We start from the raw sequence: 16,091 nt of genomic DNA, 5'->3' as shown, positions 1-16,091 counted from the left end.
AGAACACGGTCATCGGTCTCTTCATATGACTTCTGAAACAATGAAGAAAAGCACCCCGCACCCATTCAAAAAAAAACAAAAAAACGTCGGCCATTGTGTACATACAATTTATTGATCTCTAAGTTACTTTTTAATATGAAATTATGTCATTATGAATACCCAGAAAACGGATGCATTTACAAAACGTTCAGATTTTTTATATGCTACTGCTACTACTACTACTACTACTACTACTAATAATAATAAGAACAACAAACGTATCATATGTTTATTGAAAAATGTATTTATTGAAAAATGCAGTTTAAAAGAAAACATGAAAAATTTTCCAGTCACAAACAACAGCAAGTTTCAGGGAGTGGATTAGAGTTCTGATAATAATAATAATAATAATAATAATAATAATAATAATAATGACATCTAAGCAATGGACTTAAGTAACTCAATGTCTTGTGTTCAAATGCCAATGAGCACAATGTTGTGAGAAACTGATCTGTTTTTAAATATAAAAATAAATCAGCTATTTAGAAAATAACAAAAGTCCCCTCATTTACCAGAAGGCCCCTTATTTACTTGAATAAACAACTGAGAAATGGCTGCAATCATGACCTAATAACTTTGTGCATCTGTATGGCTTTTTCTTCTTCGCACTGTCTCTTTCCCGCTCACAAGGGGGTGCCAGCCAAATGAAACCTTCAGCAATGTAACCGAATAAGGCCGCAGTCATAACATACATCACTCAGGATCTAACCTGACCAATAAAACACATTGGATTGATTCAGCCATTTGAGAGCCAGAATGAGCTCACTTTTCTGTACAGTTAGAAAGGCCATTGTGCAATGTTGTGATCGTTTCTTTGGCAGAACGATACTGTTGTTTGTGCTTTTGGTCCGATGAATGTGGCTATAGCTGCCTGCCTCCTTTTAAAATGTATATCTTTTTTCATACACGACTTCATTATCTCCATTTCATTGATGTGTCTACGCAGCGGTATCTTAAATGTGAATAAGATTTGTGTTTTGGTAGGAACCAGTGAAAACCTTTGTTGTTTTTGTTTGGACTATTAGCTCTAGCGCAGCATGCTACTTTGGAATGCTTTCTGTTTCTTCGGTTATGCTGCAGTGTAAGTGTTTCTCCCGGTGTTGCTGAGCAGTGGGCTGGCAACGTGTCCCTCGGTCACAGCAGACTCACTAGACCAGCCCTCGAACGTCCTCGATGTCCTGCTGGATGTCTTCTGGGTGCTTGAGCGGAGGTGGCCTGGTGCAACACAAATGCGCAATCAAGTGGGAACACATTCAAGGCACCACGCAAACTGGAAAGGTAGCCTACGCCTGTTGCACAAATTGTCATAAAAAACCCAAAGCATTGGTGTACATTCCCATAAAGAAGCCCATTTAGCTGTGATCTTTATTTCACTTGTTTCAGGCTTTATTTCACTTGTATCAGAAAGCCAGTGTTAGGTTGGCGTGTTGGCAACTCAAAGAATAAACAAGAATGCTTAGCGTTTGTTAGACAGCCGTAATGGACCAACCAGGTTATGCATACGTGGTTTGGGCAACTCAGAAGACAAACAGGTGGTGTAAATGGTATTGTCCGAAGCACATCATAGGGAGCATGGCGCATGCTGCTCTCATTGTTACATTAGTAATAATCGCTGCAGGAGTCCCCTGGCCTGTCGCTGAACAACGATTTACTCCGACTCTCTCTGCCAGCTCCCCAAACAGCAAGCTGTGTCACTGGCCAACACACATTAATATTGTGTCAGATCAGCAGTTAAGCTGCAGCCTGTGATTTGTATTTCATTTTTTACCCGCTATGCGTAAACAAACACAAAGAGGCCATTAAGTATGAATGAATGACGGACGAGAAGGGAAAGCTACCCAGCAATGAAGCTAAATTAGCCGGGCCTACACCGTAATCGACGGGGGCTCTATTTAATGTGGCGTGGCAGCAAATCGATGCGCTTTAACCAGCCCTGCCTCGACTCCGCCAACAGGCCATTTACTGCAGTCTCCAGAGAGAGTGCACCGCGAGGACGGCTAGCCACTCTCTGTTTGGAGGGTCTCTCCCGGTGGTCGGCCAGGCAACGCTCGGGAGGCTCCGGTGTAGCCGCAGCCCAATCTATCCAAAGTTCATTAGCTGCGTTACACCGCTCGCTCGCAGACAAACACGGGCAAGCGGACAACACCGTTCCACAAGAACGCCCCGCATCTCTCCATTTTCTCTGGCCCGGACAAACGGCTGCTCTCGCTCCTGTCTGCCTTAAACGGATCAACAGACTGTTTGCAGTAAGACTTAATAAAGATAAGTGGGAGGCTAAAAGGAAGCCACATTGATCGTTTAAGGACTAAAGCAAGCAATCAAACAAACCAACAAAAACTATTCGGTTTTACCGCAGTGATGTCAGTGCTTTGGAGAATCACAAAAAAAAAAAAACACTAGACTGGTACAATATTTCCTTCTCTTTCACATGTGTGTGCTCGAAGTTACACACATAAACTCTCTGTAACTCATGGGCAGTTGAACAAACACCCCCCCCCCCCCCCCCCCCCAACACACACACACACACACACACACTCACAGTCTTTCTCACTCACACAAATATACTTACACGCATACACATTCTCTTGCTCTTCCTCTGAAATGCATGCTAGTACACACACACACACACACACACACACTCACACACATGATTATATCATCCGCTGCCAGGAATTTGTAAGAAGACCTATTTGTGTCTTTTTCCTTAATTTCTGTTGATTTATGCCAGCAGTATCAGCAAAATGGCGATGTCCACACTTTGCGTGGTGGTAAATTATTGGTTGGTGAGGGTTACTGCCTCATTGATGAACAGATCAATACGTGCCCTACTGTGCACCACAGACCCCTCCATCTTTCTGTAAAGATGCTCTATACTTTTATGACCACCACAGACCCCTCCATCTTTCTGTAAAGATGCTCTATACTTTTATGACCACCACAGACCCCTCCATCTTTCTGTAAAGATGCTCTATGCTTTTATGACCACCACAGACCCCTCCATCTTTCAGTAAAGATGCTCTATGCTTTTATGACCACCACAGGCCCCTCCATCTTTCTGTAAAGATGCTCTATGCTTTTATAACCGCATTCTTCCTCCCCCTATGATACCTTGCCTGGAGTTCAAATAAAGTAAATCTGAAGAGAGCAAAGCATCAACAGAAACAAAAATCCAATAACACATTTTTCATTTCTTGCTCACGTTACACATAGACACACACACACACACACACACATAAACACATAAACTTTGAAAGGACAAACCAAGAATTAAATAATATCATTGCCTATGTTTAGAAAGAAGAATCATAATAAAAAAATAAAAAAAAACTATTTGCTAAAATTACACATTTCAAATGAATTACCTCCTGTGGACATTGCAGTGGTTTGGTTTATACGGCAAGGATATCATCTCTTTCTGAAAAAACAAGAACATATTTTGGCTGTCAAAAAAAAGAAGTAATTATCATCATTAATTAAAAAAATTTGGTTGAAGGATAAAGCTGGTGTAATTTTATATTTTTCTTATGATCAACTTTTCCTATGAAAAGACTAAAACATACAATGAATTTATCCTACCAACAAGTAATGTCTATCTAGCAAATGCCAGATATAGCCAATATCCCAGTAATCATGGAACTCAAATGTTGTGCATGAAACTATTAAAACAAGTCAGAGACATACTGTTGCTTTGGTCAGCATAATTCCTCATTACAAAGGACCTGGCCTTTGTACTTTTTACTGAAACAACTTTGTGACAGTGATTACTTTCTCAATATGTGAAAATATCAAATTTATCCAAATGCGTGGCATCGACATTGAAAATAGTCCCCATCGAAATGAACAATTTGCTCCATTTTGAAATAAATTAGGTAAAAACTACACTGACCATGTTTTTCGCGATAAGTTTCTTTTCTGAAAATGAAAATACATCTGTCGGAGCAGTATTTAATGATATAAATACAAATTTGAATGAATTACTTTCTGGTTGAGCGCTAAATGAGAAAATTATTGAAAATGAAAGAATTAAGTTAATTACAACTAAATTAACTCATTATTTTATAATGACGGTAGAATATCACTGGCTGCATTCACACTTGCTGTCTTGTTCTGTTTGGAACCTTCAGTAAATACAGCATGTCTTAAATAAACACGAGGACAGTGTCTATAGGCAGACTGTAGAGCATCCGCTACTTTCAGATATTGTTGCAGATGCACTGATGTCTGTGTTATTTGAATCACTTATTGCAGTGGATTGTAAATGTCACCTAAGGGTGTTCTCTGGGAAAAAGCAAATTAGTGTATCTATAATATCAGGTAGTATTACTTGATGTGTATAACAGATAATGCAAAGCATCAACAGAAACAGAATCCCTGTAATGGCACCTAACTGAGAGGTGAATTGGATTACAAAAATCCAATAACACATTTTTCATTTCACGCTCATGTTACACACACACACACACACACACACACATTGAATGGGCAAACAAAGAATTAAATAATATCACTGCCTACGCTTATATAAGTATAACAGTATAACGACTGTTTAAAATGATATCAAACATTTTTCTCAAAATAATCTAATGTGACGGATTGGACATAGCCAGTTGGACTTAGCGGGCTGAGAATGCAGCATGGATGTCTGTTACAGCAAAACACCACCATGATACAGGCGTTGCTCCGGCCTTGTCATTCATCTTTACACATCTGCTTAGCTAGCTTGCCCACTCAGCACCCTGTCCACTCAGTCACATTCGCTCACCAGTTATGGCAGATGCAGGAACAAGAAACACGTGCAGGCCAGTGGTCTGGCTCACCCTGATCTCCTTGCTAGCCCCTTTTGACACTGCCCTCCTTGCCCCCCCTCCCACACACACACACACACACACACACACACACACACACACACACACACACAACAGAAAACAATCCCTAAGGGAAGGAGCCAGGGCCCCAGGGGAAATGAAGATTTAATTTGGCTCCCTCATGACAACATTCACTGACCCCCCTCCCCCCTCCACACACACACACGCACAGTCTTCTCAAAGTGCTGAGCCCTCAGGGAAAAGTGCTGAGGGCTAGGGATGGACGCTCTAATGGATGAACGTTAAATGAAACACTTGGCTGCCGCAGAGGAAATGGGGTTTTCTGCCTCCGCCATTATCATCTGAAATGACTGTATTAGCAGAAGACCGGGCGGTGATTTAACCTCGCTGCTTTATCTTTCAAAACCAGAATTCATTATCTAAGTAGATTACGCTAAAGAGTTGCGTTGATCCTCATTTAAAACTTTTTATTTATTCTTTCTTGCAATGGCTGACTAGGCACAAAATGTTCTACCTTGATCCGCTCCTCCCTCTGTCTTCGGAGAAGGGCGATGACCTCGCCTCGATGTTTGGCCTGTAACAGATTAGGAACCAGACCCGTGTCAAATACGTATTTGTTTTGGATTCAAATACTTTTCTAAGCTTTACTGATCTTGTCTGATGTATTGGAACCAATGAAATACTGTCAGAAAAAGCAGACCCTGCCTTCTGGTCATATTGGCAGGCTCAATTTTACCAGGAAAGATCAATAGAGCACAGAGAAGTATTTGAATCCAAAACAAATATGTAGTTGACCCAGGTCTGTTAGAGACATGTGACAGAGGAGATTGATCATATGACAATTCCTACTTACAACCAGCAGCCAGTTTCAGAGGGAGTGGCCTGATGATAAATCAGAAAGAACAGGAGGAAGAAGAAGATGAAGAAGCAGAAGGAGATAAAGAATTCCCTAAGAGACAGGGAGATGCCCCTTCATAAAAGAAATGTGTGGCTTGTTTTTCAGTGAAGCTCAAAGGCACACAGAGGCTGATTTGACCCCCTGTTGAGAAGTGAGCAGCTGTCAGTCTGGGCCAATCAAATCCCTCAAGTCACTAAACGAGCCTCATAAATCTGATTTAGCGTTTGGCTGGGGGTTGCAGACAGAATGGACACTCACGTTCAATGGTGCCTGATTAATCTGTTATAAAGACACAAATTTGACAAGCAAATGGCATTTGTACAGCAAGTTAATTGGTTATTGTAATGTTGTTTTGTATTTTCAAAATATTATCTTCAATCATTCACATTCTTTTTTCATGAGTTGTTAGCAAACTAAAATGTACTTAATGACCATAATGAATTATAATTATATCAGGTTGTGCAGTCTTACACAAACCTTGTGCCTCATTAATTGTTATTTGTCTGAAGCCATTTTGCAGAAACACTGGACTGGACTGACATTCTGAAAACAAATAAAAGCATCTTAAAATTAAAATAAGCACAACTTTGAAATCTGCATTTAAACTGCATTTTTTCTTTTTCTTTTTTAGCATATGGCAATACATGAACATTTGGGAGAGTTCTGTGTCCTTGGTTCTATGAGCAGACAGACTTTCCAAAGAAAGGTCTGCTTGTATAAAATGAGAAGGCTCTGTGGAATGGTGTGATTCACAGAGCCCTAGGAGAAGGTTAATTACTTAAGAGGACTCTGGCTGAATTGATCCCTTCTCCGGGGGACTACCCTTTACCGGCTTGCAGGATGATTGCTCTCAATGGGAGAACAGAGAAACAGTCATCAATCTGCCCTGACCCACAACTCTGACCTGAAGGAAAACCTGGCCCACTCATGGCACAATATAAAACCCCAAATACAAGGGCCATATCATTACGTGAATTACATGAAAACAGCAAATATTCTGTGGATTATCAAATTGGAAAATCCATTTCCAATTTCTTTAATTATATATAATTTATAAATATATAATACAATACAAAATACTGTATATTTGCTTATAAGATGTCACACTGAGTTGCAGAACCTAGATTGGACAACTACACTTTCTCACAATATTTGCGTAATTAGTAGGCTATATAATAATGTGAAGTGCAGCCAATGATATATAAAAGCAACAACAATAGCCTGTATGTTTTCTAAAACACCTAATATAATAAGTATATTGTGTATGTGGAAAATAGGGCACACAGTTATTCCAGAAACTGGAGGGAGGCCCCTTTGAGACTGATCCAGAAGTAGGAGGAATGAGGATGGTCTAACTAAGGCATACCATTTATTACATAATAAAATTAAATGACTAAAAGTTCACACAGTTTTGCAGACAGTGTGCAAAAGCACTTTTCATATAAAAAAACCTGCATTTCTGGGGCTCTTGATTGATCACAGGTTTTGGACGCAGCGGCGCCCTGTGGGCTGGCCCCACGGGGCAGATGCTTCATTGGACCAGGGGGCTGATGGTCTCTGACTCAGGAAAATTTTTACAAGAGCACCACTAAAAAACTACAATGGTGTTCGTTTAGTCTTGAGGTAATGTGGACGATGGAGGGGTCAGTAAGGTCAACGATTACCTAAATTCCTGCCTTGCAATTAGTATATTGGTTTAGCGGCAATAAGGCAGGGCTGGCCATGGCTGCGAGGAAGCATTTAGTCTATTGCAGGAACTGTCACATCTCCTCAGGAGAAAGATGAGCCGCTTCCCTGGGCCGGCGGTAACGGGCGCACTGGGGGGATAAATCAATGCCTCCCTAATCATCATAACCCCTTTCAGATGAATTGATCTGTGAGTACACAGCCTCGCCCAGCTAATCAGATTAGTTAAGTTGGCTAGCGGGAGGGTGGGACTCAGGAGAGGCTCCTCAGACGCATTAATCACGGGTAGAAAAGGGGCAGGGTTGAGTCCAGGGACACTATCTGCAAAAACCACTTCTCATGAGGTCACGCAGGTTCGGTGTGAGGGGCCGGTTAGAGCAGCCATTCCGCCGGAAGACTCCTTCGGTGTAACCACAGAAAACCCACTCTCTTTAATCATGCTCACAACGTAATGTATTTGTCAGCGACAATACATTACAGGACTTGAAAACCAACGTTCCAGGAAAGCGCTTTTGGACATACACCAAAAATACTGGCTATTAACATTGTCAAATGTGCAATTTTATGTAGATATTGTATAATATATGAGAGATCTTGGGGGGTGTCTCTGTGAAAATGGCTATTACAGGGTGAGGCCGTATGTCATTTGCTGGGAATAGCGATTGATTGAGGAGGGAAAGGGAGGGTAAGGTTGTGGCTCTTCTTTAAATTGCTGTTTCCAGAGTAAAGGAAACCAGGCTGGAGCGAAGGGGAGCACAAAAGCACGTCTCCTGCCCATTAAATTCCTGGAAGACAAAACACAAATATTGGCCGCAAAATATTTTCACAATAAGTGAAAATCACAAGACCAGGTTATCACAAAGCTTCTATTATTTAGCAATGGATTGTTCAGCCAGTTAGATTGCAAATGTAACACATGCAGTAAATGGTATAGTCCAATAGCTTTTAATCATAATTGATTTTAGCTTTAAAAAAGCTTTTCATTTTTTAAAATAAGAGAGGGCACTCACATTTACAGTATAAATGTGCACACAAGCTCAGCAAATTTGCTGAGGAACCCCCCACCCCCAGCTCATCTAAGATGCAGAGCACTGCAGTGGAGCTTTATCCCTCTCTCTCTCTCTCTCTCTCTCTCTCTCTCTCTAACTCTGCCACTCTCTCTCTCTAACTCTCTTTCTCTCTCTCTCTAACTCTGCCACTCTCTCTCTCTAACTCTCTTTCTCTCTCTCTCTCTCTCTCTCTCTAACTCTGCCACTCTCTCTCTCCCTCTCTCTCTCTCTTTATCAAGCTTACTACTGGGATCTTAAAGTGGTGGGTGATGCCGCCAGACTCATTTCCTTAATGCGCGATACGGAGCTTATGCTGAACCCTTCCCGCCCCCAGCCTGCCAGGCCCTCACGCTCAAAACTGATGATCTGGTGTCATCCTTCGCCAGCTACGTACTGCATCTACAACCACAGCACACTCTGGTCCAGCTCACATAGCCCCTGCCAGCCGTTAAAAGTAACTATTGAAATGGGACACAGTACATTATGTATAATGCAACTGCCTATGTAAATGTTATTATCTATGTAAAACGTGGGGGATTCCCCCATCAACATTTTTTGTGACAAACATTTTCATGAGCAAACCCGCCAGGACTTGAACTAGGAACCTCCATCTTGTGAGGCAACAGTGCTAACTACTGCACCACAACGCCACCCTATACTAACTACCAAATCCCAGGCCAGCATATTTTAAGCATATTGCTTCTAATACTGTTATTCTGGGTGATTTCCTCTCTATTACCTTTAAGAATAGCTGTTAAACTCCAATGTAATTTCTGCTAACCTCATGCTGTTTCAATGCAATGCTTTCTCTGACTGATTTTTTGTTGTAAGTCCAATATAATATACATTCCATTTACATGGCTACAACTTGATATTAACTAAAGGAAAACCTTGCCCACTGATCCTAATGGCTAGGCTTTCATGTAAAGGCTCATCGGGTAAAAGCTGATCTTAAACACTGTGGGCCCAATTTACGTACATAAAACTCACAGGGCAAAAAGCAGCCTGGTGAGGGTATGTTGCTGTGGTCGTAGTCTGTGTGAAATTAACATCTTATTTACTAAGGCTACAGCTAATTACGCAACAAGGGAATGGGACTGCCTACTAATCACATGAACGTATGGACCAGAGCTTAAAAGGCACAGTTAAAAAAACTCCTGTTTCGTGCAGTGATTATCTTCAGTAGATGGGATGGCAGTGTAGCATAATGGGTAACTGGTTTTTAACCTAAAGGTCACATGTTTGATTTCTGGGTAGGACTCTGCCATTGTAGCCTGGAGCAAGGTGCTTAACCTGCATTGCTTCAGTATATATCCGGCAGTATAAATGGATGCTATGTAAAAAAAAAAAAAGTTGTTTGAGTCGTTCTGGGTGAGAGCATCTGCTAAATGCCTGCAATGTAAAGGATATGGGGAAATAACAACATAATGCCGACAGACAGTGATATTCCAGCTGTGGCGGCAATGGTCAACTAAATTAATCCAGACACGAGATACGAGGGCAATGTTGCAAGGAGCTTGACTGTTGCTGGGATGGAATGGGAACTGCTGCTGTTACACAGTGTGTGCTGGTGTCAGGTAAACACTGCTCTTACACAGTATGTGCTGGTGTCATGTAAGAACTAATCTCACCATCTCCAGGTATCTCTTCTTCTCCTCTGCCCGTTCCTTCAGATACGCTGCCTGGAGGTTCTCCTCACTTCCTATATGAGGTACAGTGCCTGACATCAAACGTGGGGCAGCAAACATCACTGACTCCACGTACAAGTATGAATGAGTATGAATCCAGATCTGGTTTCATACTCACTTAGGTCCAGGACAGGGGGTTCATTGCCAGTACTCACATCTGAGGAAAGAACATTACATTTAATGGCTTACTACATATCCTCATACAGAGTAATGTGCACAACTACTTTTTTTATTACAAATATTAGCGCCCAAAATGGGGCTGAACATATCCAATTCCCACCCTAATTTGGAATGTCCAACTATTTGCAACCACAGCTCTGATCCCCACTACCAGTTTTGGAGATTGTAGACATCCGTGGTTCTCCTCTGAAAAACATGGTGTTACCACCCTGCTTATTTTCACACTGCAATCCACAGTAAATTTTGCAAAGAACTGAGTTGGAGGAAGGTATTTCATATGTGGCTTTGGCATGCGGTCCGTGGGCACCCGATTGACCAGTTTATTGTTCTGTACAAGAAGAGCTAGACTGGGACCAAAGGCAATGTTATCATTAACATTTTTGCTAATTGGCAAAAGCATTCCCTGCCAGTGTTTCCATAAATTTGGAAAACAGAATGACATAAATTGTAGATCTTCCTTCTTTCTTGCATCGCCAGCACACACCCCACTTCCCAAATACATTATATTTATTAACTGTATTTAATGTAAAATTAGAATGCAGCATCCTATCATAACTACTTTGTTTTGGGCCATCTTAAACGTGGTCCTATTGACTGTCCTGGTAGTTCTCATTCTGACCAATTTTTTGATAAATGAAAGATAGGCCTACTAAAAACATGATTAACTGCTCCCATAATTTTACCCTTAAACTGATTTTGACATACCGCAGGTTTGGCTGAATGGTATTTTCTAAGCCTTGAACAGCACTGGTTAATGTTTCTGTAGCCTGATTTACACTCCTTTTCAAAATGTAGAAATCCACCGTGGTTTCATATGGCATTCTAATAATTAAATGAATCATTTCTGTGACCTAGTCAGTGTAATTAACCTTAAGTCCTTAACCTTAAACTAATATGGGACGTAATGTGTTTGTGGCATTCATAACCGTTTGTGACACAGTGTTATCTAAAGGCTTGTAGAGGGAAACTCATCATACATATCCAGTTATATGAAAAATAGCATTACTTAACAGTTCCTTACTTCACTTTACCATTGGCTATATTTATGTACGTGAGGGATGTAGACCATGTATCGTAAGCTACTGAATGTATCAGTGATTCAAAAACATTTTGTACAAATAGAGAAATATATGCATGCAAATTAGCTACATATCAACTCATTCTTTCACCCCCACGCAAAAAAGGTTACAGCGAATTTTCCCGTTTACAAATCGGATTTTAAACGAGGCGTAGCCCTCAAAACTGGTAGTCATACATATAAAGAAAACTTTCAAGTGCAGATCTTTTTTTATTTTATTTGTTTTTATAAATATACGAAGTCGTCTAGAAAATTATTAGCTACTAGTAGTAACACTTACAATGTTGAGGGTTCCCGGCTACTTTCAACCTCTGACTGATGTCGGCCGAAACCAGGCGCGACTCCAGAGGTGGCTGTAGAGTGACAGAACTCCAGAAGACCTTGGCGTATGACACATCTTCTTCTGAGGATCCAGCAAAAACAGTAAAATAATTGTCTAAATCAGCATGTTCCAAACCGTGCCTATCTTGGGTCTCGGACATTTTTGTTGCAGCTCCAGGAAGTGAAGTTAAATCAACAGAGAGACGCGCGTGGTTTGTTACCATGGAGACGCTCGGGACACATTGGCGTTCAGTCACTGCCACTGAAATTCAGAAAACCAATTTACTGTTAACATCAAAGTTATAAGCCCCCTAATCTGCTTGACGAATGCGCTCATTGCGACTCAGAATGAATTGTATTATTAATAAAGTATTACTATTATTATTATTTATACATTTATTTATAATTATTATTGTTGTTGCTGTTTTTGTTGCTCTTCTTGCGGTTGTTCTTCTTTTTCTTCTTCTTCTTATTAAGCTACTATTATTGTGCATAATAATGGTTATTTACTAATGCACTAGGCCAGTGTTACAAAAGGCTATGGTCATATCGCTGATCAAACAACCAATAACTCAAACAACAAATATGGCCTACCTGGACTCATTTTGAATAAAATGGTAGGCTACAAATATTGTGAGCAACATTGAATAAACCCAACATAGACTTTGCTCTAACTCATGACAACTGCATGTTTAGCCTATGTATGCCTTCATATTCCACATTAACCATTTCTTCTGCACAAAATACATGCATGGAAACATAACAACAGAAAGATCACAATCACATTTTGTTTAATTAATCAAGCATTTTATTTTTGAAAGCATATGTTATTCCAGACATTCTACAAAAATTTCCTCAGTGCCTGCTTTGCCTGAAAGCCTCACAGTGGACAGTCTTTTCTGTTGTTCACCTGGCTGTGTGGTTAGTGATTACTGAATATTGCAATCAGCTAACTACACTGCCTAGTGACCACACAGACACATTGAACCCCATCCAGACTCACAAAGCAATGCCCAATTCAATGTAGCAAACAGAATATTCAATTTGATAGACACATAGAATGACTAACAATTATTCCTGAATTAAAATCCCAGGTTTCCTTTCCACTGGATCAGTGCAGGAAGATGATGAAAGGCAAGTGGCTGCTTGTAGCCTGTTGTGTTGGCAGTATGGTTAGTGATTGCAACTAGCACAAAAACAATCAGCTAACTACACTGCCTACAAACCAAGCCCCAACAGTGGTGGCCAGCCACCATGCCCCAAAGGACACCTGACAAATATGAATATTGGGAAAACATTATAATTAGAATATGAAACAAGTCATAACACCACATTGGTGTAAAAATAATCATTTTAAAAACCTGCTCATTAATTACTTAGCTAGCCTACATATTTTTCTTAGTATTGATTCAAAGTAGTAGCTAGCTATGCTAAGAAAATGCACATTAGCAGTGTGGAAGGCTCAGTTAAATGTCATGCATTACAAACATAATATGGCAAATAGGCTATGTACCAGGAATGTATTAGTTAAATTGAATGAGAAAATCAGCAAGTTGCTTTTGCAATTAGCAAAATAGTTTTTTTCATAACATCTTACCTTCGCAGGAAGAAATATTAATTCAGTCAGTGTGATAAATTAAATTAAGATATAAAAATTAGTGCACTCCACGACCAAGCAAATCCCATCACATTTGTATTCAGCACTGCAGTTTTCCAATTGAAACTTTTTGTGTACATTAGCTTGTAGTCATGGACCTACTGACGTCACAACGCCAGGTGGAGTTCCAGTGGTGTCTTTTTAAAAAACACTACGAATTAACGCAACATGGAAATAAATGGGCGTGTTTAACTTTGTTGCGGTCAAGTTTACTGGCCTCCGATCTGACATGTAGGTAGGCTACAGTTCATTCATCTTGTGGCATGTGATGTTAGGCCGCAAATATTCAGACTTGAATAGCCTATATAGGTGAGCCTATTAATGGGATTCAAATAAGTAGGCTAACTCGTCTTATTCACCACAAATAAAAAAGAAAAACGATAGGCTACATTTAATCATATCCAGGCAAACAAACGTCTCACAATGGTGGGCAACGTTTCACTTTCAATTTTAAACACAGATTAGTCTCAAAAATAAAAAAGTATTAACAGCCTACAATTAAAATATACTCAGACTATTTGAATAGGCTATATGATCAGCATACTAATTGGGCATGTGTAGTTTTGCAAGAACACTTTCGGCAGAACATGAAAATGCGCAAGTTTATGGCACACATACCTCTCGGTAGCATAGTCTCTGAACTGTCGTTGAAATCCCGTGCTTCGACTCTATCCATTCCATTGCAGGGAGGCAGATTTTATAGGGAGAGCAGCGGCTTCGCCTCTCAACTGAACTTCAAATTTCAGCGCCTGCGGAAGCGGGAGCCATTAGACAGCGGGAAAATCGGCGGCGGTGGGAACAAGGGATGTTACATGGGGTTACCAAGGGGACAGAGAAGGAAGTAATCTAATGTTTTTTCTTATTCAGGCCACAGTTGGGCAACCGTCACGTTCCAACTTAACAAATGCGTTTCCAAACGTAATTTTCACCCTGATAAAAAAGAAAACTTACTACAAAAATTAACCCTTGCGTTGCCTTTATATTAGGCTATGCATCGTGCTCACGGGGTCAAAAATGACCCACCCTCGCCGGACCTCCTGTGATAAAGCCTCTTCTTTTTAAACCCTAAATCAGTATTTTTAATTTAGAAACAACCCGTCACTCATCTATATATATATATATATATATATATATATATATATATATATATATATATATATATAACTACGAAACAAACATCATAATTGTAGGCTAATGTGTGCGTCGCTCTACTTCAAAGTTACGGACAACTGTTGACTGAACAGTCACAGGCTACTGTCTTACTGTAAATACCGTTTTTATTCTGCGAACTGACATTAACGTAAGCATCTTTGTCTTTGGAAAATGACGTGTGGATTTTAACTGGGCATTGGGCAAACTCTAAAGAAGAAAAAGAAAAGAAAAGAAAATGTATTGGCTCTGCTCTGTTTAAATGTATGGCTGCTACGAATCGGTCGGTAAGGTCGTTATAGCTAATAAGACAAAAGGACCGTGAGTCAAGTTACCTGACGAGTTTGTTAAGACCTGGCGTCCGCCGGCGAGCATCATTCTTACCTGTCACATCAATCAAGAAGCCCAAAGCCAGATGGCCAACCCAGCATTCCTGTGGAATATATTGCCAGGTCTAGTCACTCATTAAAAAAAGATGAACAAACAATACTAATTAGGCTTCTGCAGAAGATAAAACAATAAATCTACACTGCGCTATCTTCCGCGCTATTTGTCGTCATTTTTGTTTGTCTTTGGGCGGATTTTGCTAAGGCTAGCGAGTGGACAAATGTGTTGGCCTTGGGGGTTTCCAGAGAAACGCGTGTTTGTGGAACGGACGCTTTGCCTCCGCGGAGTCGTGTCTGGACTTGCCCGGAGAGCGCAATACTGGCAGGCCATAATTTAATCAGGCACTGTGTTTGTTTGTTCGAACAATTATGTGAGCAAACACGCAAGACGTTACTTAATCTACCGCCTTCCATAATGCCTATAATTCAATGTGCTGAAATTCAACGACTTGTCATCCAAAAGTCAAGTTTTGATGATATGGCGGGAGGAATCAGTTTGTTTAAATTTTGGAATGGTGAAATTTCAGTAATGGGTCATTGGATCAAACACAATAAATAAATTGCTACCGGTCATAATAAACTATTTCAAACCTATTTGTTCGCAGGGGAAAAATAATTTATAGATCTATTAGCTTGTAGATTGTAATCAGAGACTATTGGAAGGTCTTCCAACACATACTGAATTACCATAATACATATTAGGCCTACTATGTATTAAGTTTCTTTTGACACTTCCTCTTTGTGTTTCCAAGCACTCCTTACTGTTCCCCGAGTCCCTGGTTGAGCAAGGGATGTTTGAATTCATAGTAACAGTAGTGGTTTGCAAACTTTGCTCGAATAGAACAGCATTTTCAAATAATTCCCACCAGAGGGCAGCCAAGACTAATGAAAATCAAGCAGGTCAGTTGACATTAAAAAAAACAAACAAAAAAAGATATTAGCCTATTTTTCCGTGTGGCTTCTTGAATATCCAACTACATTTTTAAACTGTTTTTGTTTGTTGTACAATTTTCTATCTTGTGCTCAAATTCCAGTAGCAAAAGTACCTCTTTAATGTGTCAATGCCACTGGGACACCAAATGGTGTTAGAACTTACAACCTGGTGGGGTTGTCTCATGCACCCCTGCTCTCTAG

At 40.3% G+C, this 16,091-nt stretch overlaps 1 protein-coding gene across 4 annotated transcripts; it reads right to left on the bottom strand.

Annotated features, from left to right (window-relative positions):
• Positions 1–339: 339 nt before the first annotated feature.
• hoatz (HOATZ cilia and flagella associated protein) lies at positions 340–15,174 on the bottom strand. Of its 4 annotated transcripts, XM_035432015.1 has the most exons (9): positions 14,956–15,165; positions 14,041–14,171; positions 11,987–12,027; positions 11,725–11,847; positions 10,305–10,343; positions 10,130–10,200; positions 5,380–5,439; positions 3,402–3,454; positions 341–1,254 (listed from the first exon to the last, which is right to left on the bottom strand). In XM_035432015.1, exons 3-9 carry the CDS (start codon positions 12,006–12,008, stop codon positions 1,188–1,190), a joined length of 435 nt encoding a protein of 144 aa, XP_035287906.1. In that variant the 5' UTR covers positions 12,009–12,027; positions 14,041–14,171; positions 14,956–15,165; the 3' UTR covers positions 341–1,187. The 4 variants fall into 4 exon arrangements, with proteins under 4 accessions (XP_035287904.1, XP_035287906.1, XP_035287908.1 ...); XM_035432013.1 differs by having other exon boundaries at positions 340–1,254; positions 11,725–12,027; positions 14,956–15,168; XM_035432017.1 differs by lacking the exons at positions 14,041–14,171; positions 14,956–15,165 and adding an exon at positions 13,363–13,487.
• Positions 15,175–16,091: the final 917 nt, after the last annotated feature.

Source organism: Anguilla anguilla, chromosome 9, assembly GCF_013347855.1.
Source record: "Anguilla anguilla isolate fAngAng1 chromosome 9, fAngAng1.pri, whole genome shotgun sequence".
Classification (NCBI taxonomy): domain Eukaryota; kingdom Metazoa; phylum Chordata; class Actinopteri; order Anguilliformes; family Anguillidae; genus Anguilla; species Anguilla anguilla.
Note: the sequence above shows the minus strand (reverse complement) of the source record. Positions and strands in the feature narration are given on the sequence as shown.

Excerpts from the sequence above, each read along its gene's own strand:
- hoatz (XM_035432013.1), bottom strand. The coding sequence starts at position 14,098 with ATGGATAGAGTCGAAGCACGGGATTTCAACGACAGTTCAGAGACTATG. Across the intron at positions 10,201-10,304 it reads ACCCCCTGTCCTGGACCTAA|GAAGTGAGGAGAACCTCCAG; the intron begins GTGAGTATGAAA and ends TACCTCATATAG. Across the intron at positions 3,455-5,379 it reads AGAGGGAGGAGCGGATCAAG|AAAGAGATGATATCCTTGCC; the intron begins GTAGAACATTTT and ends TTGTTTTTTCAG.